This window comes from Canis lupus, chromosome X (assembly GCF_003254725.2).
Source record: "Canis lupus dingo isolate Sandy chromosome X, ASM325472v2, whole genome shotgun sequence".
Classification (NCBI taxonomy): Eukaryota; Metazoa; Chordata; class Mammalia; order Carnivora; family Canidae; genus Canis; species Canis lupus.
This window is the reverse complement of record NC_064281.1, coordinates 81,680,375-81,707,431: the sequence shown is the minus strand read 5'-3', so window position 1 is coordinate 81,707,431 and position 27,057 is coordinate 81,680,375. Positions and strand designations below refer to the sequence as shown.

General features: G+C 44.1%; 1 protein-coding gene across 10 annotated transcripts in view; it reads right to left on the bottom strand.

The window, feature by feature from the left end:
* The window catches only part of MID2 (midline 2), a 202,957-nt gene that overhangs the window by 97,649 nt on the left and 78,251 nt on the right, over positions 1 to 27,057 (bottom strand). For 2 of the 10 annotated variants that reach the window (XM_025431490.3, XM_049107514.1), the window contains exons 1-2: positions 14,684 to 14,837; positions 496 to 1,211 (exon numbers count right to left, since the gene is read on the bottom strand). In XM_025431490.3, the coding sequence (XP_025287275.1) occupies positions 496 to 1,155 (660 nt within the window). In that variant the 5' untranslated portion in view covers positions 1,156 to 1,211; positions 14,684 to 14,837. Of the gene's footprint in view, positions 1 to 495; positions 1,212 to 14,137; positions 14,161 to 14,683; positions 14,915 to 15,236; positions 15,288 to 15,382; positions 15,721 to 27,057 lie in introns of those variants that run through there. The other 8 variants (XM_025431485.3, XM_035712000.2, XM_049107515.1 and 5 more) reach the window with 8 other exon arrangements.

The following is a 27,057-nucleotide window of genomic DNA, read 5'->3' as shown; positions in this document are numbered from 1 at the left end:
AAATCTCTCGCCTACATAGAGATACACTCAGACGCCTCCACCCACACCTCCACAGAGACACACCCAACCTTCCCATTGCTATACCCGCACCCAGGCATATCAGCACGTATGCTAATTACAGGACACCTACATAGGTACTCACATACCTAAAACAGGCGGAAAGATCATGACAAAGATAGATAGTGTGCAATATGTCACTGACAGAGGACAGAGGGTGTTGTTTCTCTGGGCAGGCTACGTGTGGTACGGGCCAGAGGCTAACTCATCCAGAACTGGCCAGAGGTGAAGGGATGCAACAGGTTTGTGCCACTGATGAAGCAGGTCCCAGGGAGAGTTTGTGAGTGAGTAGGCAATTCCTCACGAGAACAACTTGGGAGTTAATTGACTTGTTACATAGGACAAGTGGACCTAGCTTGATTAGGGAACTTGCTAAGTGTGTATAACAATTGTGTGTAGAGACCAAGGTGTATAAGGGACATTTCCCAGATCCCTTACCTTGAGTTTCTCAAATCGGTCATTCAGGGACGCAACCTGATGGTCTCGGTGACGTCCCACCAGTTTGCATAAGGCACAGATCAATTGGTCATCAGATACACAATACATGTTCACTTTCTCGTTCTCGTGGTCCAGGCAGGTGATCCCTCGAAGGTGGGTGTCTGGCACGGGTTCCACCAGGCGGTGGCTGGTGAAAGGTTTCTTGTTGGGGTGTGTGGCCCGCAGGCAACGGTCACAGTAGGAGACCTCACAGGTGATGCATGTTTTCACTGCATCCCTGGGCGGGTCCTGCTCACAGAATTGGCAAGCAATTCGCTCACTAGACATGGCAGTGCTGGGCCTGTAAGTCCTTTCCCGGCGGCTCTCACTGGGGGAATTGGGCCCACTGACTGAAGCCTTCTGGAAGCGATCGATAATGTTCTGCAGAGTCACATTCCTCTTGAGGCCATCCAGGCCCCGGTGGTTCAGCGAGATAACATACCTGCATGTAGGACACTGGAAAGCAGTAATGGGTTCAATGGATTCACCAGAGCTGCAGCTTGAGACCAGGATGCGGTGGGCACAGCTAAAGCAGAGGCTGTGAGCGCAAGGGAGCAGAAGGGGGTCTTCGAACAACTCCAGGCAGATTGGACAGGTCAATTCAGACTCCAGTGTTTCCATCTTTAGTGAAAATAATCCTGCTGAGGCATTAAGAACCACAGAGGCTCTGCTTTCACCTGCGAGGAATACAAAGCAAGAGTCACTAGGCGTTTCCGAAGGAAACGTGGATGTAGCACAGTCACACACTAGCCAATGGAGGCTTTGCACGCTAGCTTCTCCAGTGGGGCTGGAGCAATAGGAAAGCAATCTGGGAATTAATCAAAAAGTCTTTCTGGGGAATCCCTGGGTGGCTCAGTGGTTTGGTGCCTGCCTTCAGCCCAGGGCATGATCCTGGAGTCCCAGATATAGTCCCGCATCAGGCTCCCTACGTGGAGCCTGCTTCTCCCTCTGCCTGTGCCTCTGCCTCTCTCTCTCTCTCTCTCTCTCTCTCTCTCTCTCTCTGTGTCTCATGAATAAATAAATAAAATCTTTTTTTTAAAAAGCCTTTCCCCACCCCCGCTTCAAACCTTGTTTTCAACAAATGTGCGAGTTTATGTTCCTGCACTAATAAATAGAACCAAGTAGTCACTTCTGAATCCTGGTTTGCTGGCTGACATAACTATTCCAGCTTATGAGACCAGTGCAGATCAGACCCCTCACATATTAGCCACTGACATCTCTGGTCCTGGACTGTGATGAGCCTAAGGCCCTGCAAAATTCTCAATCTCCATTCTCCAATACTGGTCTGTATTTTTCCTTCAAGGTAAAATAAAGGGGCTGTGCCTATTTCACATCTAGGGGAAGGAAAAAGGGCCATATTTCAAACTCTCTACTTCTTGAAATGATTCCATTCTGAGAGCTTGGGTGAAAAAGAAGAGCAAGCTTTGGAAAAAAAGGACTGCTCAGCATAGAATAATAAATTCTTCAGAGTGTGAACTCTAATTATTTCCTGGTGTCACTCATGGAAATTCCTGTTCTGTTCCAGTTCTAGTAAACTGAGTTACTAGAGATAAATGGTGCTGGTTTTCACTTCCTTCCTTCACCTTCAGCAAGCTCTTCATCTCATCAAGCTCAATGAGAAAGGACTTCCACTTTTCAACAAACTCAGCAATAGATGCTGATCAATAATGAAGACATATTACCTTTTGGTTTCAGCTGGGTTTTATTATTACACATTCACTGAACTAGCACAAGCCTACCATGAAGCTCACCTCCCCGTGTGTCTTTTCATACTTCCTAAAACATAACAGGATGCAAATCAACACCCAGATATAAATTAGCAAGGCGAGGAGCCAGCCAGTTCCACATCTGGTAATTTTCATTTTGGTATGTGCATCGCAGAGTAAAAGAAGTCACCCAATTAATGAAATTAATGAAACCAATCTCTTGGTCAATCTAACTCTTCTCCCACAGCCATTTCTGAGCTGAACATAATAGATATTGCCATGGGTCTTCTGTTAATTAAAATGAACACACATAAATGTTCTAAGCTAGCCTTAACTAAGGAAAAAATCTATCTTATCGACAGAAGGTGTTAATCTTATTTTTAGAAAAGAGAAAGCCGTCTTTGGCTCGTGAATAACTTTTGTTCATCATCTTACTATCATGGAAGACCCTCACTGGGGCTTGAAATTTTGATTCTGCCACTGAATAAAAACACCAGATGCATCCCTAAAAGCTGTTTCTAGATCAAACCTCTTAGGTGCACTAAACGAACTAGCTATTTAATGGAAATCTATAGGAAAAAGTTTAGAGTAAAGTAAAAGTAAAGAGTCTTTCTGGCAAAACAGCCACTCATGGTTGGTTTGGTAAGTTCAGACTGTATAACTACATTTTTAAAACATGAGACATGCAGTTATTCTGTTTATGATTTACGAGTGCTGCAAAATTGTTGGCTGGCAATATGTAGTTTATAATACCTATCAGCATTCACCAATAGAGATGAAAGAGTACAATTACATTGTGCCTACATCACAAGACCTTAAAAGTGGAAGAAACTTTTAGTTAGAGATGATGGATTCCAACCTTTGCTCCAGGCAGGAGTATATCCTTTGATTGTTCCACTACTCAAGTTCAACATGGCCATAAATGAACTTGCTATCCTTCCTCTCTCCTCCCTCCCCCACCCAAAACCCAAAACACCTGTTCTTCCAGTTTTCCCTATCTGGTGAATATCACTAACCAAGCCTATAAACCTAGGAGTTCTCTCATTTACATGTTTATCACCACAACCACTAGTGGCTTCCAGAACCTTCTGTTTTATTTCATTTACATATCTCTGTCTCCAGCCAACTCTCCCTGCCCCTTAGGGCATCGATTGTTTTGTATTTTTATTCAGAACACAGTGCCTCATACATACTGGGTATTCACTAATTGTGAAATGAAGATCCCTTAAAGTAGAAGTCAGAAGAAGGGACCTAGCATTTATTGAGCACCTCCTGTATTCTGAGTGGTGTTAAGCACTTTACACACATTACCTCATTAAATGCTGTCAAGAAGCCTGTGAGGAAGGAATTACCGTACCCATATTACAGCTAGGAAATTGGGGCTCAGCCCTGCTAAGTAAATTAACCAGGAACATATATACCCAGTGCACTGGATCAGTCTAATGCCAGTGCCTGTGCTCTTTCCCCTACACCTTTATTTCAATCCTCTCACCTCCTCCACTAAGGTTTATCTTGACTATTCACAAGAGGGCTTCTAAACAGTGGGTTTCCGCTTCTATTTTTGTCTGTGTCCCCCTGAGTCTCTCTGAATCTGTCCCTCATTCCGAGTCCCTTCCAGAATCATATCTTTTTCTTCTAGACCCAACTCCACCTCACACTACATTTTTCTTACTATCTCTTCCGGAACTGCAAGTTTGCCTTCTTCAATGTCTGTATTGGAAACTGCCTGGGAGAGTGGAGTGAGGCCTCCCTCCAAAATAACAGTTGGGGGACACCTGGGTGGCTTAGTGGTTGAGCATCTGCCTTGGCTTAGGGCATGATCCTGGGGTCCTGGGATGAGTCCCGCACTGAGCTCCCAGCAGGAAGCCTGGTTCTCCTTCTGCCTAGGTCTCTGCCTCTCTCTGTGTCTCTCATGAATAAATGAATAAAATCTTTATAAACAAAACAAAACAAAATGACAGGCAGTCAGGAGCATTGCTGAAAGACATTTATGTGTTAAGACTGATACAAAAGCAATTGAGGTCTCTGTGGTATTCTTCTAAATCTTAGGAGTGTGCCAAACAAATTTCTTCCATACAAAAGGAAGAGCTCTTTGAGTTTCCCTGAAATCGTAAATATTGTTCTGGAGTAAGTGGGACACTTGAACCTCATGATGAAATTAAGCTTTGAAAAGTATGCTATGGCTCAGCATTACCTCCAATAAGGTCAAAACAGGACTTCTAACCAGGGAGTTCAGAACCTCTTAGAACTGTTTGAAGAATGTTGTGTGTTTGTCATATATACATTCTCATGAGAAGAGAGCTGTCCAGGGCATTCAAAATGTTCTTAAAAGAGTCCCTGATAGAAAAAAAATGATCCACCTTAAGTGATGTCAGCTCTATAAAGAATAATATAAGATGGTTACAATCTGTTGCCTATGATAAGTAACTTTTCTATACTGTTTCTATCCTGTTCTGGTTTTTTTTTTTTAAAAAAAAAGATTTATTTATTCATGAGAGACACAGAAGGAGGCAGAGACATAGTGAGAGGGAGAAGCAGGCTCTCTGTGGGAAGCCCTATCCATGCAGGACTTAATCCTGGGACCCAGGATCACACCCTGAGCGGAAGGCAGCTGCTCAACCACTGAGCCACCCAGGTGCCCCTATTCTGTTCTGTTTTATCATCATCTAGCAAATGCTTTAGCCGAGACCGGGAAACTGAATTTTTTTTCAACTTCTTCAAACATCTGTTCATTTCTCTCATTTATGAGGCCACCTTGTTCTGTCACTGCTAATATTTCAGAACCCTTTCAACTATCTCACATTTTCACTCCCTCCTTGATTATCTAAGCAGCTTTCCTCTTAAAATTTACCTGACACATACTATGTGCCAGGCACTAAATTATACCCTTTACATGCATCATCTCATTTAATTTTCACAATGACCCTCTACAAGATAGGTAGTATTATTACCAAACAAACAAACAAACAAAAGTAACTTGTCCCAGATCGCATTTATTTGCAAGTAGCAGAACTAAGATTCAAACCTAGAATAAGACTAAGAATCCAGAAATCAACTGATATTCTCATATGTTTATGGGCAAATAGCTTTTGATGAGGATTCCAAGTCCACATCAGTGAGGAAAGAATAATCTTTTCAACAAGTGGTATAAGGACAACTGCCTATCCAGATGGAAGCAAAGGGGGTGTGGAGCAAAGTTAGAGCCCTACCTCATACCATATGCAAAAATTATCTCAAAATAAAGCAACAACCTAAATGAACGTGCAGAAACTATAAAACTCTTGGAAGGAAACACAGGTGTAAATCTTTGTGAACTTAAATTAGGCAAGAGTTTCCTACATGATGCCAAATGCATGAGCAACCAAAGGAAAAAAATAGATACATTGGACTTTATCAAAATTTAATACTTCAGTGCTGCAAATGACACCACCAAGAAAGTGAAAAGACAACTCACTGAATGGGAAAAAATATTTGCTAGTCATAGATGTGATACGGGTCTAGTAGCTAGAAATAAACAGAACTCTTAAAATTCCACAATAAAAAAGACCAAAAAGGGGGCAAACGATCTGAATAGACATTTCTCCAAAGATAATACTCAAATAAATGATCAGTAAGCACATGAAAAGATACTCAACTTCATTAGCTATTAGGGAAATGCAAATCAAAACCACATTGAGATACAACTTCGTACTCATTGGGATGGCTATATTACTACTTCACACCCACTAGGATGACTATAATTTTTTTAAAATCGTAAATGTCAGCAAGGATTTGGAAAGACTGGAAACCTCAAACACTGCTGGTAGGAATGTAAAATGGTGCATCTGCTTTAGGAAATAGTTTGGCAATTCCCCAGAAGGTTAAAAGCAGAGTTAGCATATGATCCAGAAGAATTGAAGATGTGCTCACTCAAAAACTTGTACACAGATGTTCATAGCAGCATCATTCACAACAGCCACATGGTAGAAATAACTCAAATATCCATCAACTGATGAATGGATAAACAAATGTGTTACATCCATACAATGGCATATTATACCTCAAGAGAAAGTAACAAAGTACTGATCCATACCACATCATGGATGAGATTTGAAAGCACAATGGTAGGTGAAACTGGAGAAGAAGCCAGTCACAGCAGGCCAAAAACTGTATGAATCTCTTTATATGAAATGCCTAGAATTGGCAAATCCATAAGAACAGAAAATACATTAGTGGTTGCCAAGGTCTGGGGAAAGGGAGGGGACAAGAGGGGTGGGGTAACTGCTAATGAGTACAGAGTTTCTTTTGGGGATAATGAAGAAAACATTCAGGAATTAGTAGTGATTATTGCACAACTTTGTGAATATACTAAAATCCACCGAATTGTATACCTTGAAATGGTGAATATTACGATACATCTGAATTTAAAAAAAAAACAAGATTCAAATCCAGGCCTGATCCTGGAATGTGAAGAGTTCACCACTATACTACATTGCCATCTATATAACTATGTAGTCATTCTAAACCCTACTCAATTACTTCTTTCCATTGTTTTTCTAGGTTGGTGATTCTCTGCCTAGGTTTTGCAATACCCTAGAATATCTCTAATGATCAAGGGTTGTCAGAAAATTCTCAGGTCCCAATTTTTATTAATTTAGAAATCACCAGGGGCGCCTAGGTGGCTCAGTCGGTTGGGTGTCTGACTCAGTTGGGTCATTTCAGCCCAAGTCATGATCTCAGGGTCCTGGGATAGAACCCCGGGTCAGGTTCCACGCTTGGTGCAGAGTCTGCTTGGGATTCTCTAATTCTTTCCCTCTCCTCCTGCCCCTCCCTCTGCTCACACTCTCTCATTCTCCTTCTCTCTCAAATAAACAAAGAAAATATTTAAAAATAAAATAAAAACCAAAAGACTCTTAAAAAAATAGTTGGCTTCCTATATCACAATATACTTTTAGAAAGGACAGAGGGAAGCAGCATGACAAAAATGAAACAACAGCAAACTGTTGCAACTTCTAAAACTCTGTGAGTTACTAATTTATACAGAATTAGAGAGTGTGCTAAAGATAAAGACAGGATGTGAGCCTTGAGCCTGATAGAGTGCCACCCGATAACAGGTAATCAGGAAGCTTTTGCCAGAAAACACAATGGTTTGTCACAAAAATGCACTGATGAAGTGCCTGGGAGGGCAGACCAATTGCCATGTGAAGAAACAAATGCCCAGGGATCCCTGGGTGGCTCAGCAGTTTAGCGCCTGCCTTCAGCCTAGGGCATGATCCTGAAGTCCCGGCATCGAGTCCCAGGAGTCCCACGTTGGGCTCCTGCATGGAGCCTGCTTCTCCCTCTGCCTGTGTCTCTGCCTCTCTCTCTCTCTCTGTGTATCTCTCATGAATAAATAAAAATCTTAAAAAAAATGCCCACATCCGCAGACACTGATCTGTTCCCTTCTGCAACATTCAGGTACCACCGTGTAGTCACATATGTATGTTTACGGATTTGCCCTTGCTCTATTATACCACTGTTTCTGCCTGCCTTATCTTCACCCTGCAACCCCTTTGGGCTAAGACCCCTGAAAAACAGAAGTCGATGAGAAAAAAAAAATAAGAAGGTATCATAAGGCTGTGTGCATAAGCGGAGATACAAAGGAGGAGCTTCGGTGCAGGTGATTAAGATAAAAATAATGCATTCTACACCTACAAAATGAAAGATTGATTTCAGCAATGCCCTCCAAATCCGACATTCTGTTAACTCTGATCACGGAGAAAAGCTGTGATCTGCACTTGGCAGAATTCGATTATTTCAAACGTTATTTGAACATAATTAAAAGCCCCCATTGTGTCAGCAGTTTGGATTCCTTCTAGTTTTCATCTCCTAGGTTTGCAGAGTGTGTCCCTCAGCTCTCATTACCCCCTGAGGAGCCATGGGTGCCCCCCATTGTCCCCTGTCCTCCTTCACAGAAAAACCAAGAGTGCCAAGAGTGTGAAACCAAGCCTGACCTCTGGGCTGGAGAATGAGGATAGAGCTGGGCCATATGACTTGTTTAAAAAACAAATTAATGTAAAATAAACACTCTTCAGGATATTAACAGGAATGTCCCATGAGCTTTTTCTTTTAAAAAAAAAGATTTTATGTATTTATTCACGAGAGATGAGAGACAGAGAGAGAGAGAGAGAGAGAGAGAGAAGCAGAGACACAGAGGGAGAAGCAGGCTCCATGCAGGGAGCCCAAGGTGGGACTCGATCCCGGGACTCTAGGATCATGCCCTGGGCCGAAGGCAGGCACTAAACTGCTGAGCCACCCAGGGATCCCTGAGCTTTTTCTTTAAATAATTACAAACCCATATCCCTGCCTCAGGGGATGAGAGAATGAGTCCCGGCTTTACACTGATATTTCCCTAACTGTAAAGTGTCCTTCAAGTTGAGCTAGAATTACCAGAGGATCTCTTTTAAGATGCCTTCCAGTTCTGGGCGCCGGGTGTCCCAAAGGTTGGGCGTCTGCCTTCAGCTCAGGTGGTGATCCCAGGGTCCTGGGTTCAAGTCCCACATCGGGCTCCCCACAGGGAACCTGCTTCTCCCTCTGCCTATATCTCTGCCTCTCTCTGTGTGTCTCTCATGAATAAATAAGTAAAATCTTTTTTTAAAAAAATCCATAAATCTCCTCTATTGGTGTGATGAGAAAGGCTGACCAGTGAAGGGTATCATCATGGTACAAACAAAATGCATTACTTTCCTTGGGCCAAGCCAAGATGCTGGAGGGCAGTGGCTAGTTTTGCCTGTTGTCCTCAAGGAAAATATAATGGGTATTCCTAGAGGACAATGGTCGGGGAGAGGGGGTCCCATGGGGAGTACAAACTAATGAGAACACCTCTGGGAACGGAAAAGAAAGGCAATCGAATCCTGGAATGCTATTAGTAGTTAAGGACCCCTTGAAGCTGGGGGAAAAAATCATTTGGGAACATAAAAGACAACCAGTGCATAGAATTCTCACCCTAAAAGGACATGGACTAAAGACACAAACCCAGAGAAAAACGAGGCTAGGTGGCCAGTTAAGCATAACTAATAATAACAGTCATCTTCTGTTTCTGTACCATTTGATAGTTTCAAAATGGTTCCAAAAAGCCGTTATCTCATTTGAGCCTCAAAATAGGGCCTGGTTATAGTCCTGGCTCGAAACTGAATTAGCTGAGTGATCCTAGGTAAGACATCTAAATGGTCTGGGCCACAGCCTCCTTATCTGTAGGTTGAAAAATACCGATCCTACCCCGCTGGTGGGCTCTTACCAGAATCACAGGAGGATAAAAAAAATTATTTTTTTCAAAGATTTTATTTATTTATTCATGAGAGACACACACAGAGAGAGGCAGAGACATAGGCAGAGGTAAAAGCAGGCTTCCCACAGGGAGCCCGATGCAGGACTTGATCCCAGGATTACGACCTGAGCCAAAGGCAGATGCTCAATCGCTGAGCCACCCAGGTACCCCTAAAATAAAATTATCAACTTGCTTTGCAAATAGAGATATTCTCATCATACATTCACAGACAGACAGATACAAAGCAAGTTACTGAGGAAAGCAGCAAACATTTGGAAATTCGTCCCAAACACACGGTTGGCGTGATGGAGAACAGTCACACTCCCCCGCAAGTTTTCTGGAGGACCATGTGTCTGACTGTGGTTATTTCTTACGCTCCTATGTCTCCCGTTAGACTGAAGTTCCCTCCCCCCACATACAGGAGGAAAGAACTGGCTCTCTTCTTTTCAGCTTTTATCATGCACAGAGAGCTCAGGACTGGAGGTTGAGCACCAGAGCCAGTTCCTGTCTAAAACATTACTAAAGCCTGCTTAATATTTAATACTATGTGGATTTAATGATGTTTTCTTTACCATGATTAGCTCCTACATCCAACCATTGGCCATTTTATATAATAGAGTCATCATAAACATTAAAATGACTAGCATGATAGCAGAACTAAAAGCCCTACAGCTGCCAAAAAGGCAAAAGATCTAAGGAACCAAGAAAAGGATTTGCCAAGGTAACACATGATAATTGACAGGCATCCTAGGTACAATTCCTAACACCTTTATCTTCATGCAGAATACACTAGCAGTTGCAAGGTTGGAGAGCAAACTCAATCTACCCACTGCTACCAGTCAGTCCTGGTTTCAATCTACTCGAGGACTGCTTTTCCAAACCTCTCTCGCCCAGTGCAATATTTGTAAATTTTTAAATGTTCAGTGACACACCTGGATGGGCAGTCCTCTCCACTTCTACAAATAAAACCGGCAATGTATGTATGTAGGGCATACCGTTGAATGTTAGGCTTGAGTGCACCCCAAGTTCAGATCAGAAACAAGGGACAGAGAACAGAAGGTTATTTGAAATCAAGCTTCTACTCCCTGGGGAATCACATGGATCCTAGCAACACTGAACAAAGGGCTATAGACAAAGCGATTGAGAATTCTGGACTGTAAACCATTTTTCTCTCTCTGGGCTGTATACATTCAGACACGTCACCGTCCTACATTAGCATCGTCTACCAGGCCTATGCTTTATTGCTCCTAACTGGGCAAACTGTAAATACTGGGATTTTTCCGGTTCAGGAGGATTTGAGTTTACGTAATGAGTTTGTTATCAGATCATTTGGTCTCTGTGAAAGAAAAGATCCAAAGACTGGGAACTCTGTTCATCAACCAGAGGAGTCTGGCCTTTAGGAAAGAGGCTGAGACAGAGCCCAAGGTCAAGCAGTCAGAGCTCTGCAGGGAGACAAGAACCCAAATAGGACAAGCCTTACTAATGATACTTTGCCAACCAACTTAGACTGAACCAACATCCTAGTGCGCACTCAGGTGAACCCCACATAGAGAAGGGAATGGTGGGACGTTGGGACATTGCTCCAAACTCCTCCATTACCCACACTGTAACCCATCTAGCAGTCTGAGCAGCTCAGGATTTCTAAAGGAAATACAGGAGCTGGAAGATTGAGTATCGAAAAGATTATGTCTGGCTACGGTCATAGAGAAGGGGAAGATGGAAAAAGAGAACAGGAGGAAGAGCTACAGACCCCTAGGGTCCACGGAAGACTTGGAGCAGAGTTTTAATTCATGAAAATAGACAGAAAAACCTATCGATCCTTGGAAGACAGGGGAAATAAAAAGGGAAATAGCCAGCAGTCTGCACAGGAGGATCCCTGGAGTTGTAACTTCTTGTCCCAACACCACTCATCTGGTCTTCTCATTCGTTAGCATGATCCAATACACTGGCTGTGAAATGCTTTTCTAGCCTCTGCTCTACACTGCTCAGTGATGAACACAATGTTTCTTGAGAGATCCAAAATAGAGAGATCACCATAATACTACCTGAGTACCAACGTGGCATTTATCAAAAAGTGAACAACGGGAAACTCTCCTGAACTGTCATATATCCATGATCAACATGTTAAATGTCATAATTTGATGATGCTATGCTCTAAGACCTCGCCAGCTTAAGTGAGGAGGCATTTCACAAACACAGTGCCTCGTTTTCCCCTTTGCACAGGAAACAAAACAAAACAAAACAAAACCCGTCACACTAAACAGAAATAGAGCACAGCCTGACCTCCACTGGCCTCCACCAGCCGCAGAATCACATGGCCTAACAGCTAGGGAGTTACCAAGATCCACGAAGACCAGATGACAGACACACAGAAGGCCAAGCAGGCACCTCTGGAAACAGCCATTCCAAACACATCCTGTACCTCAGCCCTGCCCTCACCTCTTTTTAGGGGTCTGGGACTCTGCTGGGAAAGAGAGAACCTGAGTCCTGATAGAGAGAGTGAAAAGAGGACATTCTCTCCTCTTCTACCAAGCCAACGAGGTCTGCTGAGTGGGAAAGACCTAGTCTTCCTGCAGTTTCCTTCTCAACTGTCATGGCATCAGCAGATTTTATGGAAGGATGAGGGAATGGATGGGCTCACTACCCAGAGCAATTTTTGGATGCAATTATGAGACTCCCCTGGCACCGATTTAAGATCTGCAAGTTGGAGCAAGTTGCCATGCACTCCGAGGAGGGATTAACTAAACCAATTTCATCTCAATTTGCGCTGTTCAGATGATAGAGTCATGAGGAAACTAAGTCACTGGGGCCTGTAGCAGGGCTTCCCAGGGTGACCGTGCAAGGTACAACGTGCCAGGTGAGATCTAGTGGTCATGAAAGAGGGAGCCAATCAGCCCTTTGTTTTCCCTAGCCTCTACCCCTGTCTTGCTCCTCCCTGTCCTACTCCGGGTGCTGCAGGTAAGGAAGGAGGCCTCAAATGAAGAGGCCAAATATGAAGGCCAAGACCTGGAACTTGGCCCCATCAGCAGAGAACTCTGCACACTGTAGGTGCTCAGTAAATATTGTTGACTCACTGCTGCTAGATGCTAATCATGCTCCTATTGCCAGGCCTAAAATTATTTATGCCGCTTTTCAGTAGAAATTAACTGCCCCCATACAGGCTAAAAATGGGTGAGGTTATGTTTGCAAATGAGTCTGACTCAGACTGTTAGGTTGGAGTACATTAGATATGATTCAAGCTTCAACTTAAAATAATCACCATTACTCCGTATGCCTAGTTTTATGCATGTTTTCATTCAGTTGTACATGCTTTAGGAACAACAAACAACAGAGTCCTGAGTATGGTGATAGATTTGGCTCCTGGGGTGGAGGGTGGCTAAGGATGGTAAGTTAGGGTTTCCAGTAAACCAGAGTTCCTCCTCACACCCAGTCCAGCTATTATCCCCATAAAAAGGTAAATGAAGCGCTTTATTTGAAAAGCGTAATGCTGAGAGTTTATAGAACCCTTTCATCTTCAAAAGACCAAGCAGAGCCTCAAAATGCCCAGTATACAGTATTATGCCTTTTATACAAGTACACCAAGTATAAAAGAAAGGTCATAGGAATGTCCTAGGGCCATAAAACCAATGTGATGTCAGATTTGGGATAAACTCTCTGATCTTCCTGACTCCTAGACCCATATTTCAACCACAGAAATCCAGTTGTGAGGAACGACCAGGAAAAATCTCGTTCACATTATGTATCTATATTAAGGTAATTGATTGGGCAGGCATATATAAAAATAGCAGACTGTTTCTCCCTTAGGGCAGTCAGTAGGATTGCAGAGGGGAGAAAAGGGGGCATGTGAGGGTTGGGGTAATCAGCTAGGGTCAAGCCAGAAGGAGGAGAGAGAAGCTCCCTATTATTCAGCATTTCCCTTCTATTGGAACATCACCAGAGAAGTGATTAGAGAGCATTGGGAGGGAACAGAATAGGGTTCAAGGCAGCCCTTGCCGCCCAACTAGAGAATCCAAGGAATCAACCACATACATGACTGGTCTTTTTATACAGTTTCCACTATATTCCTGTATCAGGGCTCCTTCTCACAGGCACACAACCATCACCATGCACCTACCCCACACTCAGAAATCCTCAAAAAGGCAAATTGGTTGAGGAGCAAGAGGCTGGAGGGCTGGGAGGCAGGTGGAGCACGCACGCAGGTTGGTGGGGGTTAGTCTGGGGGGGACGGTGCGTTCTGCTGGGAGACCTGGGTGGGCAGGTAGGTGTGTGACAACGCAGGAAGAGGGCAAGTGATTGCGAAGAAGGGTAAGGGAGCATGGAAGAGAGAAAGTGAAGAAAACTCAAGACCCCAGGATCCCAATTTCCTGCTCTGTGGGGTTTGGGTGGGAGGGAGAACCAATAAAGAAAAAAAAGAAAAAAAAAAACAACCAAACAACAACAAACAGACACACACACACACACAACCACAAAACCACAAAACGCCTCCAAGAAATAATGTGCTACACACAAAGTACTAAGTGGCCTAAAGCTCATCATTACCGAAACTGTTTCTGTAAATCTAGTCCGCCGTTATTTACTCCATTCTTAAGAGGCAGGAATGGAAAAACCCTACCTCTCCCCGGTACGGTCGCAGTCTATCCTCTGGACATAGAGAAGTTTTCCCTCTCTCCCACTGAGCTGGTTTCAAGGCTAGGCCAGAAATAAGGAACCACCCAGACGGAGACCCGGGAATCGCTCCCCTGGCAGAAAAGGGAGTAAGTTTCATCTGGCCTCCCCGCCGGCAGGGTGTCCGCAGCATCCCTGGCTGCTGCAGCAGCCACTGCCGCGTGGAGGGCCGGTCGAGGGGCGCCGCCCGTGTCAAGAAGGCTATCGGCCGCGGGAGCGTGGGAAGGCGGCGGTGCCCTTTCCCAGACTCACGCACAGGCACCGGGGCAGCCGCTCGACTGCCCGCGCCAGGCGAGTCGGGGCGCTGGAGGCCTCGGGCCGCCCCCGCCCCACACCCCGGAGTGCAAACTCCGTCCCAAGAGGGCAGCGACGGGCACCCAGGCCAGGCCGGGGCCCCCACCGCCGACACCGCCACCTCGAGCCTCGCGGTGCCCCGTCACGCCGCCCCGCCGAGCCCCGGGGCCCTGGGCCCCGTGCCGGGCCCCAATGGCACCTGAGAGGCGGCCGGAACCGGAGCCCGGGTCGAGCCGAGTGCGGGCGGTGCCCCTCGGCTCTCGGGGCCGTGGCGAGGGGGCGCGTTTTACCCATAGCGTTCCCGGGTGCCAGCCATCTCCTTGGCGCGCCCGAGGGCGCCGGGCGCTCGCCTGCCTCCGCTGGGAGCTGGCTCGGGCTCCGGCGCGAGCTCCCGGGCCGCCGCCGCCTCTCTAGGCCGCCGCCCGCCTTCGCCGCCGCCGCCGCCGCCGCGCAGCAGCCGGGATCCGCCCGCCCGCGCGCCCCGCGAGAGACAGCACGGCAGCCGCGACGCTACCGCAGCTGGGTCTCCAGAGACGAACTTAAAGAGTTTTAGCCCTTTCGTCCAGGGGCAGCACCATGACACCACGGCAGCACCACACTGTCATTTCCGCCGCCGCAGAGGAAAAAAAAAAAAAAAGGCAATCCCTACGAAAAGGGGGGTGGGGGGCAAACAGGGCTGGGGCTGGCGCCCCGAGGTAACACTGCGAAGGGCCCCGGGTACCAGGGGCGCTTGACCACCTTCCCGGTCTCACCTTCCTCCACCCCCGCCGCTCCCAGCTCCCCCAGCCCCTCCTGTGGAGGCGCGTTTACAGGTTTTCTCCCCTGGCTGGAGTGACCGGAGAAACCTGAGCAAGCCAAGGCAGCGGGTGGGTGGGGTTCGGGTTACTACGGTACCTACCAGCTGATTCCAGCAGCTTTTTCTCCAGCGCCCTGTCATCTTGAAGGAAGACACACCGAGGGGCTCGAGCGGGCGTGTGTGTGCGAGCGCGTGTGTGTATGTGTGTGTGAGCGAAAGACAGAGAGAGAGAGAGAGCGCAGAATGTGTACGAAATGCAGAAGGAAGACTATGGCCAAACTCTTTTCCCACCCGCCAACCCTCTGATCGCACAAGCCACCAGGTTAGAACAAGGAAAAGGCCATCGCCACCAGCAACGACAAGAGAGTGCCTAGGTCCACCGCACTGGTTCTCAGATGAAGCCGCTCCGGTGCAAAGTTAACTACCAAGTAAAACAAAAATAGTGGAGGACACATAAAAGGGCAGACAATTGAAGGAAACCCAACCCCTCTTTCTTTTTACAAAGGGAGAATGCCTGTGTTTTATTGGCCTTGGGCAGAAGTTGTGGAGATGGATTAAAGCCACCAAAATTTTAGAAAAACAAAAGAGAGTAGAGTCTCATCTGCACATCCAAATCCTTGATGGGCAAAACAAGAGGGTCGTTAAACAGGACAATAGGACAGATGCCAGCCATCCAGGTATAATGTCCCTAATAAGCTAATTGGTCCATCTGGAACCCGGAAGCCTCATTGGTCTGGAGTCAGCCTCTTGGCTGACCTGTCATTGGCTCAGAGACCACCACCCCACTCACAAAGAGGATGAGAGAGGAAAGGAGGAGGAGGCCCCAGAGGAGATTCTGTACCTAAGGTGGGATCAAAGGGGGAGAGGAAGGAGAGAGAAGAGAGAAAATGAAAGGAAACACTCCCCTTTCTCATAGGCCTCCCATTACTGTGCATGGGAACGAGTCCAGAAAAATTAAGGTAGCTCTGGGAGTCTCCCATGAAGGAACCAATAGTAATTAGCCAACACCCCTGTTAAACAATGTGTTAGACAGCCCTGAAGTGGAAACGAAGGCAAAAATCACAACCAGGCTATCCTGATGAAAGTCTGACCCTGAGAGAAATAAGTTAATGAGTCACACCAAAGGCACAAACAACTGAAATCAGAAACAGAAGTGGGACCATATCAGACTTTAAAACTTCTGCATGTCAAAAGAATTAACAGTGAGAAGACACAAACAGAGGGGAAATATTGGCAAACCCTATATCTGATAAGGGGTCAGTATCTGAAATATATAAAGAACTCCTACAACCCAATAACGAAACAAATGGCCCAACTGAAAAATGAGCAAAGGACTTTGGATAGACATTTATCTCTTCAAAGTAGCTAGACAAATGGCCAAAAGTATGAAGAGATGCTTAATGTCACTAATCATCAGAAAAAAAATGCAAGTCAGAACCACAATGAGATATCACCTCACACTGGTTAGGATGGCTACTATTTTAAAAACAAGCAGACAGAAAGGCAGAAGTGTTGGCGAGGATCTGGAAAAATCGGAGCCCTTGTGCACCGTTGCTGGGAATGTGAAATGATACAACTGCTCCAGAAAACAGTATGGAAGTTCCTCAAAAAAGTAAAAATAGAACTACCATATGATCCAGCAATCCCACTTCTGAAAATATAGCCAAAAGAATTGAAAGAAAAATCTCAAGGAGATATTTGCACGCTCGCATTCATTGCAGCATTATTAACAATTGACAAGAGGTAGGAGCAATCCAAATGTCCATGGGAAGATTAAAGTATAAAGAAAAATATGGCATATACCATACAGTAGAAGGTGGAATATACATGTCAGCCATAAAAAAGAAGGAAATTGGGATGCCTGGGTGGCTCAGTGGTTGAGCTTCTGCCTTCGGCTCAAGGCATGATCCTGGGGTCTGGGATCAAGTCCCGCATCGGGCTCCTTGCAGGGAGTCTGCTTCTCCCTCTGCCTATGCCTCTGCCTCTCTATGTGTGTGTCTCTCATGAATGAATAAAATCTTTAAAAGAATAATTTAAAAAGAAGGAAATTTTGTCATATGCTAGGACATGGATGAACCTTGAGGATCATATGCAAAGTGAAACCAGTCAGTCCTAGAAGGACAAATACTGCATGATTCCACTTATAGGAGGTATCTAAAATAGTCAAACTCGTAGGAACAGAAATGGTGGGTGCAGTGGGGAAGTGTTGTTCTGTGGAGGCAGAGTTTCCATCATACAGGACTGGGATGCGGGGATAGCAGGGAGGTTCTGGGGAATCTGTTGCACAACAATGTGCACAAGGTTGACAATATTGCACTGTACATTAAAAAAATTGTTGAGAGGCTGATTTTATGTCATGTGATTCCCTCCACAATAAATAATGTATTTTGTCAAAAACTGAGTCAGAAGTAAACTGATCCTAGCATAACAGAGGAATGGATAAATAGGAATTTTATATATATATATATATATATATATATATATATATATATATATCATATAGTTATCTCTCAGCTGTTGTTAAATGAAAAAAGCAAGTGGTGTATGGTTTGCTACTACTATGAAAAGCTGATTACACAGGTTGCCTGGGGGTCAGGCATAGGAGGAAGTACTTAACATTGTATACGCCCTTTTGTACTCTTTTGTACTCTGAATTTTTTATAATGTCCCTGTATTGCCTTTCTTTTAAAGATTTTACTTATTTATTTGACAGAGAGAGAGAGCACACAAGCAAGGGAAGCAGGGGGAGCGGGAGTAGGAGTGGGAAAAGCAAGCTCCCCACTGAGCAGGGAGCCCAATGTGGGACTTGATCCCAGGACCCCAGGATCCTGACCTGAGCCAAAGGCAGACACTTAACCCACTGAGCCACCCAGTTGCCCCTGTATTAGCTTTTTAAAAACAATTTTAGAAGAACAAGGAGCATAGAGACAGAAAATAGGATAGAGGCTATCAGAGGACTGAAGGGAGGCCAGAATAGGGAGTTAAGTGTTTAATGGCTACAGTTTCTGTTTGGAAGGATGACAAAGTGCCAGAAGTAGATAGTGGTGGGGCTTACACATCCTTGTGAATATACTGATTGCCACTCAAAAATGGTTAGAATGGCAAATTTTATGTTATGTATATTTCACCGCAATAAATTTTTTTTTTATTAAATGAAAAAGGACAGGGCACCTGGGTGGCTCACTGGTTGAGCATCTGCCTTTGGCTCGGGTCGTGATTCTGGGGTTCTGGAATCGAGTCCTGCATCAGACTCCCCATGAGGAATCTGCTTCTCTCTCTGCCTATGCCTCTGCCTCTCTCTGTGTTTCTCTCATGAATAAATAAATAAAATCTTAAAAAGAGAGAGAGAGAAAGAACCAGAATGTATACAGAACAGGTAGAGGTTGTTGTGTTTGTATAATAAATTAAAATATACAGTTGACCTTGAACTGTGTGGGTCTACTTGTACACAGATTTTTTTACAGTAGAGTACTGCAACATATTTTTCGTATAATTTTCTTAATTAAATTTTCTCTTTGCTAGCTTACTCTAAGAATACAGCTAAATTGTCAGGGTGCCTGGGTAGCTCAGTCAAGGTTGAGCATTGGACTCTTGATTTTGGCTCCAGTCATGATCTCAGGGTCATGAGATGGAGCCTCAGGACTGGGCTCCACACTCAGTGAGGTTTCTGCTTGAGATTCTTGCCCTCTCCCTCTGCTCCTTCGACTCCCACTAGCTTACTCTCTCTCTCTCAAATAAATATCCTTTTTAAAAACGATACAGCTATATTGTACACCTGAAACTAACATAACACTGTATGTTAACTATACTGGAATCAAATTTAAAAATTAGGGGCACCAGAGTGGCTCAGTGGTTGAGCATCTGCCTTCGGCTCAGGTCGTGATCCTGGGGTACTGGGATCGAGTCATGCATCAGGCTCCCCACAGGGAGCCTCTTTCTCCCTCTGTTTTAAAAATAAATAAATAAATGAAAAACTTCATAAAAATGTAGAACAAAAAAAGGGTACAATATATAATGCACATAACATACAAAATATATGTTAATCAACTGTTATCAGTAAGGCTTCTGGTCAACAGTAGGCTATTAGTTATATTTTGGGGCAGTCCAAAGTTATATGCGGATTTTCAACCACAGAAGTCTGTGCCCCCAACCTCTGTGTTGTTCAAGGGTCAACCTATGTAAATACATAGAAAAGAACCTGGGAGCACACCCAGTGGAAGCGTAGAATTGTGGTGGTATTGAGAGAATTTTTCGGGTTTGAGTCTATATATTTTATAACTGTTTGAATATCCTACAATGAGAATTTCTTTTGTAGTTAAACATTTTTTTATGTCATGGCCCGAAAACAAACCCAAGTTGAGTCACAAGTCAATTGAACCCTTAGAATTCTTTAACCTCACTGGATATGATCTCTGCAGAGAGTTGGAGAGTTTTCTAAAATGTGAAGAAGTGATCGCTTTGGTCCCAGACACCGGAGCCACGTTAGCTACCTCTTGGCAGCGCCGTTGCTCCATTAGAGGACATTTGCTTTTAATGGTCTTTACCATCCTTCAGAAACAACCTCTCCTTCACTTTTTAGCAGTCTCCCCTCCACCTGAGTTTCCAGTGCTTTCAAGCTAGTCCTTGGCTTACCAGAGCTCTATACAGAGTGCTGGAACCCCGTCTTCCCCCCACAGGCACCAGCCCATACTCAGGACCTTTTCTCTCCTTATCAAAACTTAAAACTGTTTCTGGATCCCTTTCACAAAAGACCTTCCTAAGGATTTCAATCAACTAATTTGAGCAAATGTTAATAGCTCCATTTGTCTCTCTATTAGTAGATAATGTTTTAATTTTAACAGAGGCCTTCAATGCATTAACTCAAAGAAATGACTAATAGTGTGTGTGGGTGGGGATGGGGGGGTGGGGAGATTTTGCTACTTATGTCACATAAGCAGCTGCTTTGAAAATATCCCCATGTTCAGTGGTTTTATGCAAATTATTGCTGTAAATGTATGAAAGTAAATGTTTCGTATCTGGCAGGAAAAGGAAAATGGGCTGGGAGATGTGATGAAATTATTTTTTAATCATTATTTAATGGTTACCTTTGTATAGAACATGTGTTGATCCTATTATCAAAATAAATCAGATCCATGAGGAAAAAAAAAAGATACTTGACAGATTCAGCTTGAGGTGTTCAATTGAATTAATCTGGAGCGGAAGTACCACATTGCAGTCCTAGAATGTGAAAGGGACATCTCATGGGCTCTTTTTTTTCTTCAGCTAAGAATTGGAGAGGGGGGTAGGCGCAATGACTCCAGATACTTTCTACAGAGAGAAGCACAGAGCCCTGTCTGTTTTGGAAGGAAAAATCACAGAAGGGAGATTTTGTTGCACAAGAGAATTGTCGCTTCTGCAGAAGGGAACCTTCCCACTGCTCTCAAAAGAAGCAGCTAGTTGTCTGAAATCCAGAGGTTTACCAAAGGTTTACTAACCAGTGGGGGGCGGGGGAGCGTCAGGGAGGCTCTTAACAGGATGGTGAGAAGAAAGGTACTTTGGCAGATGCTCATCAATAGGACATTGTTCTAAAACTAGCCATTTAGTGGCTTAAGAGACAGTGGTTCAAGATAAATATGCTCCCAGTATGGCGGAATGGCATGTTCCTGATACTTTTTATCCTCCTTCAATCTATATTTTGGTATTGCCTTTTATTAATTTTGTAATTTATCCAAATTGTTGTTTGTTGCAAGAAACACATATATTTGATATTTATATTATATTGGTAAATATTTTCCTGTAGTTTTTAAAAAATTATTTATTTGAGAGAGAGCACACATGGGTGCACATGAGCAGGGGGGAGAGGAAGAAGCAGACTTCCCACTGACTAGGGAGACTGACTTAGGGCTTGATCCCAGGACCTCCAGATCATGACCTAAGTCCAAGGCAGATGCTTAACCCACTGAGCCACCCAGGCACCCCTTCCCTGAAGTTTTAATTAGTCTTCAGGCCCAAGTCTAAACATTCCCACTGGCCATGTGTTTCTAACAAGCACACCAAGTCACTTAGAGTCAGGCTTCTAAAACCTCGTTCTCGGGGCATCTGGGTGGCTCAGTGGTTGAGTGTCTGCCTTTGGCTCAGGGCATGATCCCAGGGTCCTGAAATCAAGTCCCTCATAGAGGTCCCCACAGGGAGCATGCTTCTCCCTCTGCCTATGTCTCTGCCTCTCTGTGTGTGTCTCTCATGAATAAATAAAATCTTTTTTTAAAATTTTTATTTATTTATGATAGTCACAGAGAGAGAGAGAGAGAGAGAGAGAGAGAGAGAGAGAGAGGCAGAGACATAGGCAGAGGGAGAAGCAGGCTCCATGCACCAGTAGCCTGATGTGGGATTCAATCCCGGGTCTCCAGGTTTGCGCCTTGGGCCAAAGGCTGGCGCTAAACCGCTGCGCCACCCAAGGATCCCAAATAAATAAAATCTTAAAAAAAAACATAAAACCTCATTCTCCATGGTTTTTCTCTCATCTCATTACCTGTTCCTCAGGTTCTGTTCTTTCCTCCTCCTGCTTTTCTGTCTCCAAAGGTTGGTGTGTCCCAAGACTCAGTCCTTGGTTCTATTCTCCAATTCTTCTCACTCCCTAGGTGACCTCCTCTACTCTCACAGTTTTAAGTACAAGCCCCATTTTATCTTTCCAGCTCAGACCTCGCCCTTGAGTCCCCATGTGCATAGTCACCTGGCTGTTTTACATCTCCATTTGGAGGCTTCACAGACACCTGTAACTTAATGTGACCCAAGGAAAGCTCTTAGTTCTTACTCCCCCTATCTCAGTAAATGGCACCACCCAACTGTTTTAAAACCAGACACTAGGATGTCATCTTTGCCACCCTTTCCTCTCCCCAACATCCATCATTCAATCCATCAAGTCTTGTGTGGGTCTCCCCTTCCACCTTTGACCCCTTGCAATAAGTACGTGGCCAGAGTGATCTTTTTATTTTATTTATTTATTTTTTGAGAGTGTGAGATCAAGAACATGGGAGGAAGGGCAGAGGGAGAGAGAGAGAGAGAAAATCTTAAGTGGGCTCCACACTAAGCACAGAGCCCACCCAACACAGGGCTCAATCTCATGACCCTGAGATCATGACCTGAACCAAAATCAAGAATCAGAAACCTAAGCAACTGAGCCGCCCAGGGGCCCCCAGGGTGATTTTTTTTTTTATAGGAAATAGGATTTAAAAAAAAGGAAATCTGTTTTTTTGCTCCCTCTTCTCACTGCCATTAGTGTGAAATTCAAATTGCTCAATGTGCTCTATAAGACATGGCATCAGCTGGCACTGCCTACCTCTCCAACCTTATCCTGTTCCACTTTCACTCTTCCTCACTACAATCCAAACACACTGCCCTTCTGACATGCCTTGAACCAACCACAAGCTCTTGGCTACCCCAGGAATTTTGCATATTCTCTTCCCTCTGCTGGTTACTCTTCCTTCTACTCACCATATGGCCCTCTAGCTTCTTTTCTTGGGACTCAGAGAAACCCTCCCTGACTACCTTACCTAAAGTATAACCCTTTCTCATTATTCTCTAAGACAACACCCCATTTATATCCTTTAGGGCATGTATCATTAGCTGAAATTACCATATGTGTTTATTATATGTCTTCTCCACATACATACATACACACTAGCAATACATTGCACAAGACCAAGAGCCTTGTCTATCTCCATCACTTATGTATCTCCAGCACCTAGAACAATACCTGGCTCATGGTAGGTGCTGATATTTGCTGGATGAATGGCAATAAATGAGAAAGGTGCTCCAGAGATGACCTTTACCACCCTGATACAGATTTACCCCCATCTTCGACCTGCAGCAGGACTATCACACATAGAAAGGACTCCTTGGCAGAACGCATGGATTTGTAGCAGATTCATGCTGGGAGACCAGACTCTATTCAGGACCTCGACTGCCTACACAGCAGCAACTTTGAAACTGACTCAAGAAACACTAGTGTCCCTCAAGATATTAACTGGTGTTCAGCAAAAAAAGAAAAAAAAAATTCGATCAAATAAGTTTAGGAAATGCTACAGTGTATCTCCCTCTCAGAGACACAGCCCACATTAGTGTATCAAGACCTTAAGAAGTCCTACCAGACATAAAACCTATTTTAGCTTTATTTAGCATTTCCCAAATATGTTTGCCCACGGAACTTTTATGTTCTTCTCACTTACTCTCATAGGACACTAGCATCTCTCAAAATGGAGTTTTGGAAATATTGTTGATGTAGATATATAGGTATCATCATGTAGGTCTATATATATATCTATACAGGTCTCCCCTGCTATCTGAAAGTACTGTGTTGCTATAAAACCTTTCTTAAGGGATGCCTAGGTGGCTCAGTCCATTAAGCATCTTCCTTTGGCTTGGGTCATGATCAATTAGTGAAAACAGATGCTACCTTAGGTCTTTCGTGAATGCAATATGGTGGAACATGAACTTTCAAAAAGCAGGAATACCTGTACCATAGACATGAGTAAGAGTTCACTTAAGATCCATGACAATAGGGGCACCTGGGTGGCTTAGTGGTTGAGCAGCTGCCTTTGGCTCAGGTTGTGATCCCAGAGTCCTGGGATTGAGTTCCTCATCAGGCTCCTGTAGGGAGACTGCTTCTCCCTCTGCCTGCGTCTCTACCTCTCTCTCTCTCTCTCTCTCTCTCTCTCATGAATAAATAAATAAATAAAATCTGGGATCCCTGGGTGGCGCAGCGGTTTGGCGCCTGCCTTTGGCCCAGGGCGCGATCCTGGAGACCCAGGACCGAATCCCACGTCGGGCTCCCGGTGCATGGAGCCTGCTTCTCCCTCTGCCTATGTCTCTGCCTCTCTCTCTCTCTCTCTCTCTCTCTCTCTCTCTCTCTGTGTGTGACTGTCATAAATTTAAAAAATAAAAAAATAAATAAAATCTTTTAAAAAATCCATGACAATAAATTCCAACTCAAAGATATTGGTGAAATGAAGTGGGATTTAAATTTTAAATAAGGCATTGCTGGGGGTAGTGCCTTCTGGTTATATTGACCTATTAGGAGGATACTGGCCTGTAACGGGTTAAGAGGCTGCTCTAAATTAATTCAAATCTTCTGGCCTGAGCGAATCATTCCCTTGGGCTACTGAGTGAGAACCTGAAAATAAGATTGATGAACCAACCACTATCATCGGGGAAATTGTACACATGGAAGAAGTACCAGTATCAGATCCTCCTAGACTAGAGAGGAACTGCTGTCAAAGGAGGAAGGAAGGCAGATTTTGCAAATTGCAGACCAGCAGGCTTAATGTTGACCGGAGGCAAGACTCATACCCCTCTTCCTCTTACCTATTTCAATAACTTCTTTCTGTTCCTTGAATTCTCCAAGCTCAGCCCTGCCTAAGCCTTTGCATTTGCTGTTGCCTCTGCTTAAAGTAGGGGTGGGCAAACTTTTCCTGCAATGAGCCCAGAAGTAAATATTGTAAGTTTTGTGGGCCATATGGTCTCTATCACAACTACGCAGCTTCCAGCAAAAGCAGCCATAGACCATGCATAAACAGTAAAACTTTATTTACAAAAAACAGGCTTTGGGCCGGATTTGGCCCAAGGCCCATAATTGGTCAACCTGAAGTACGTTTTGCCAGGACTGTTAAATAGATAATTCCTTTTTGTTCAGAATTCAGCTCAAATAATCATTGCTTCACGGTAAACTATTCAAACCAAAGTAGCCACAAATTTACTTGCTTTGCAATATCCCAATTTAATTCTTTCCTTTTTTTTAAATAATAAATTTATTTTTTATTGGTGTTCAATTTGCCAACATACAGAATAACACCCAGTGCTCATCCCATCAAGTGCCCCCCTCAGTGCCCGTCACCTATTCACCCCCACCCCCGCCCTCCTCCCCTTCCTCCACCCCTAGTTCGTTTCCCAGAGTTAGGAGTCTTTATGTTCTGTCTCCCTTTCTGATATTTCCTACCCATTTCTTCTCCCTTCCCTTCTGTTCCCTTTCACTATTATTTATATTCCCCAAGTGAATGAGACCATACAATGTTTGTCCTTCTCCGATTGACTTATTTCACTCAGCATAATACCCTCCAGTTCCAACCACGTTGAAGCAAATGGTGGGTATTTGTCATTTCTAATGGCTGAGCAATATTCCATTGTATACATAGACCACATCTTCTTTATCCATTCATCTTTTGATGGACACCGAGGCTCCTTCCACAGTTTGGCTATTGTGGCTATAGCAGTAGACATTGCTGCTATAAACATCAGGGTGCAGGTGTCCCGGCGTTTCATTGCATCTGTATCTTTGGGGTAAATCCCCAACAGTGCAATTGCTGGGTCATAGGGCAGGTCTATTTTTAACTCTTTGAGGAACCTCCACACGGTTTTCCAGAGTGGCTGTACCAGTTCACATTCCCACCAACAGTGCAAGAGGGTTCCCTTTTCTCCGCATCCTCTCCAACATTTGTGGTTTCCTGCCTCGTTAATTTTCCCCATTCTCACTGGTGTGAGGTGGTATCTCATTGTGGTTTTGATTTGTATTTCCCTGATGGCAAGTGATGCAGAGCATTTTCTCATGTGCATGTGGCCATGTCTATGTCATCCTCTGTGAAATTTCTGTTCATGTCTTTGGCCCATTTCATGATTGGATTGTTTGTTTCTTTGGTGTTGAGTTTAATAAGTTCTTTATAGATCTTGGAAACTAGCCCTTTATCTGATACTTCATTTGCAAATATCTTCTCCCATTCTGTAGGTTGTCTTTTAGTTTTGTTGACTGTTTATTTTGCTGTGCAGAAGCTTTTTATCTTGATGAAGTCCCAATAGTTCATTTTTGCTTTTGTTTCTTTTGCCTTCGTGGATGTATCTTGCAAGAAGTTACTGTGGCCGAGTTCAAAAAGGCTGTTGCCTGTGTTCTCCTCTAGGATTTTGATGGAATCTTGTCTCACATTTAGATCTTTCATCCATTTTGAGTTTATTTTTGTGTATGGTGAAAGAGGGTGGTCTAGTTTCATTCTTCTGCATGTAGATGTCCAATTTTCCCAGCACCATTTATTGAAGAGGCTGTCTTTCTTCCAGTGGATAGTCTTTCCTCCTTTACCGAATATTAGTTGACCATAAAGTTGAGGGTCCACTTCTGGATTCTCTATTCTGTTCCATTGATCTATGTGTCTGTTTTTGTGCCAGTACCACACTGTCTTGATGACCACAGTTTTGTAGCCAATTTTAATTCTTTCCATTGCACTTATCACTAACTCACATTTTCTTGTGTTGACTTGTCTCCCTGCACTCACATGCACCAGAATAGTAACTAACATTTTTTGAGCTCTTATTATGCACCTGACACTGCTCAAAGCATTTTACATATATTAGCTCTTTTATTTTTTTAAGTGATAGACATTTTTTAAGATTATTTATTTATTTATTCAAGAGAAAGAGAGAGAGAGAGAGAGAGGCAGAGAGAGAGGGAGAGGGAGAAGCAGGCTCCATGCAGGGAGCCTGACACGGGACTCAATCCTGGATCTCCAGGATCAGGCCCTGGGCCGAAGGCGGTGCTAAACCCCTGAGACACCCGGGCTGCCCTATTAGTTCTTTTAATCTTAATAATAACCTTGTGATAATAATACTTCATCTCCCCATTTTATATATGCAGAAACCAACGCTGAGATTAAGTGATTTACCCATGTGGTCACATAGTTTCACAGGTAGTGATTCCAGGATTTAGAGCCAGCTCATAAGCTTTATGTGATTGGGATACTGTGGTTTATAATAAGAAATAA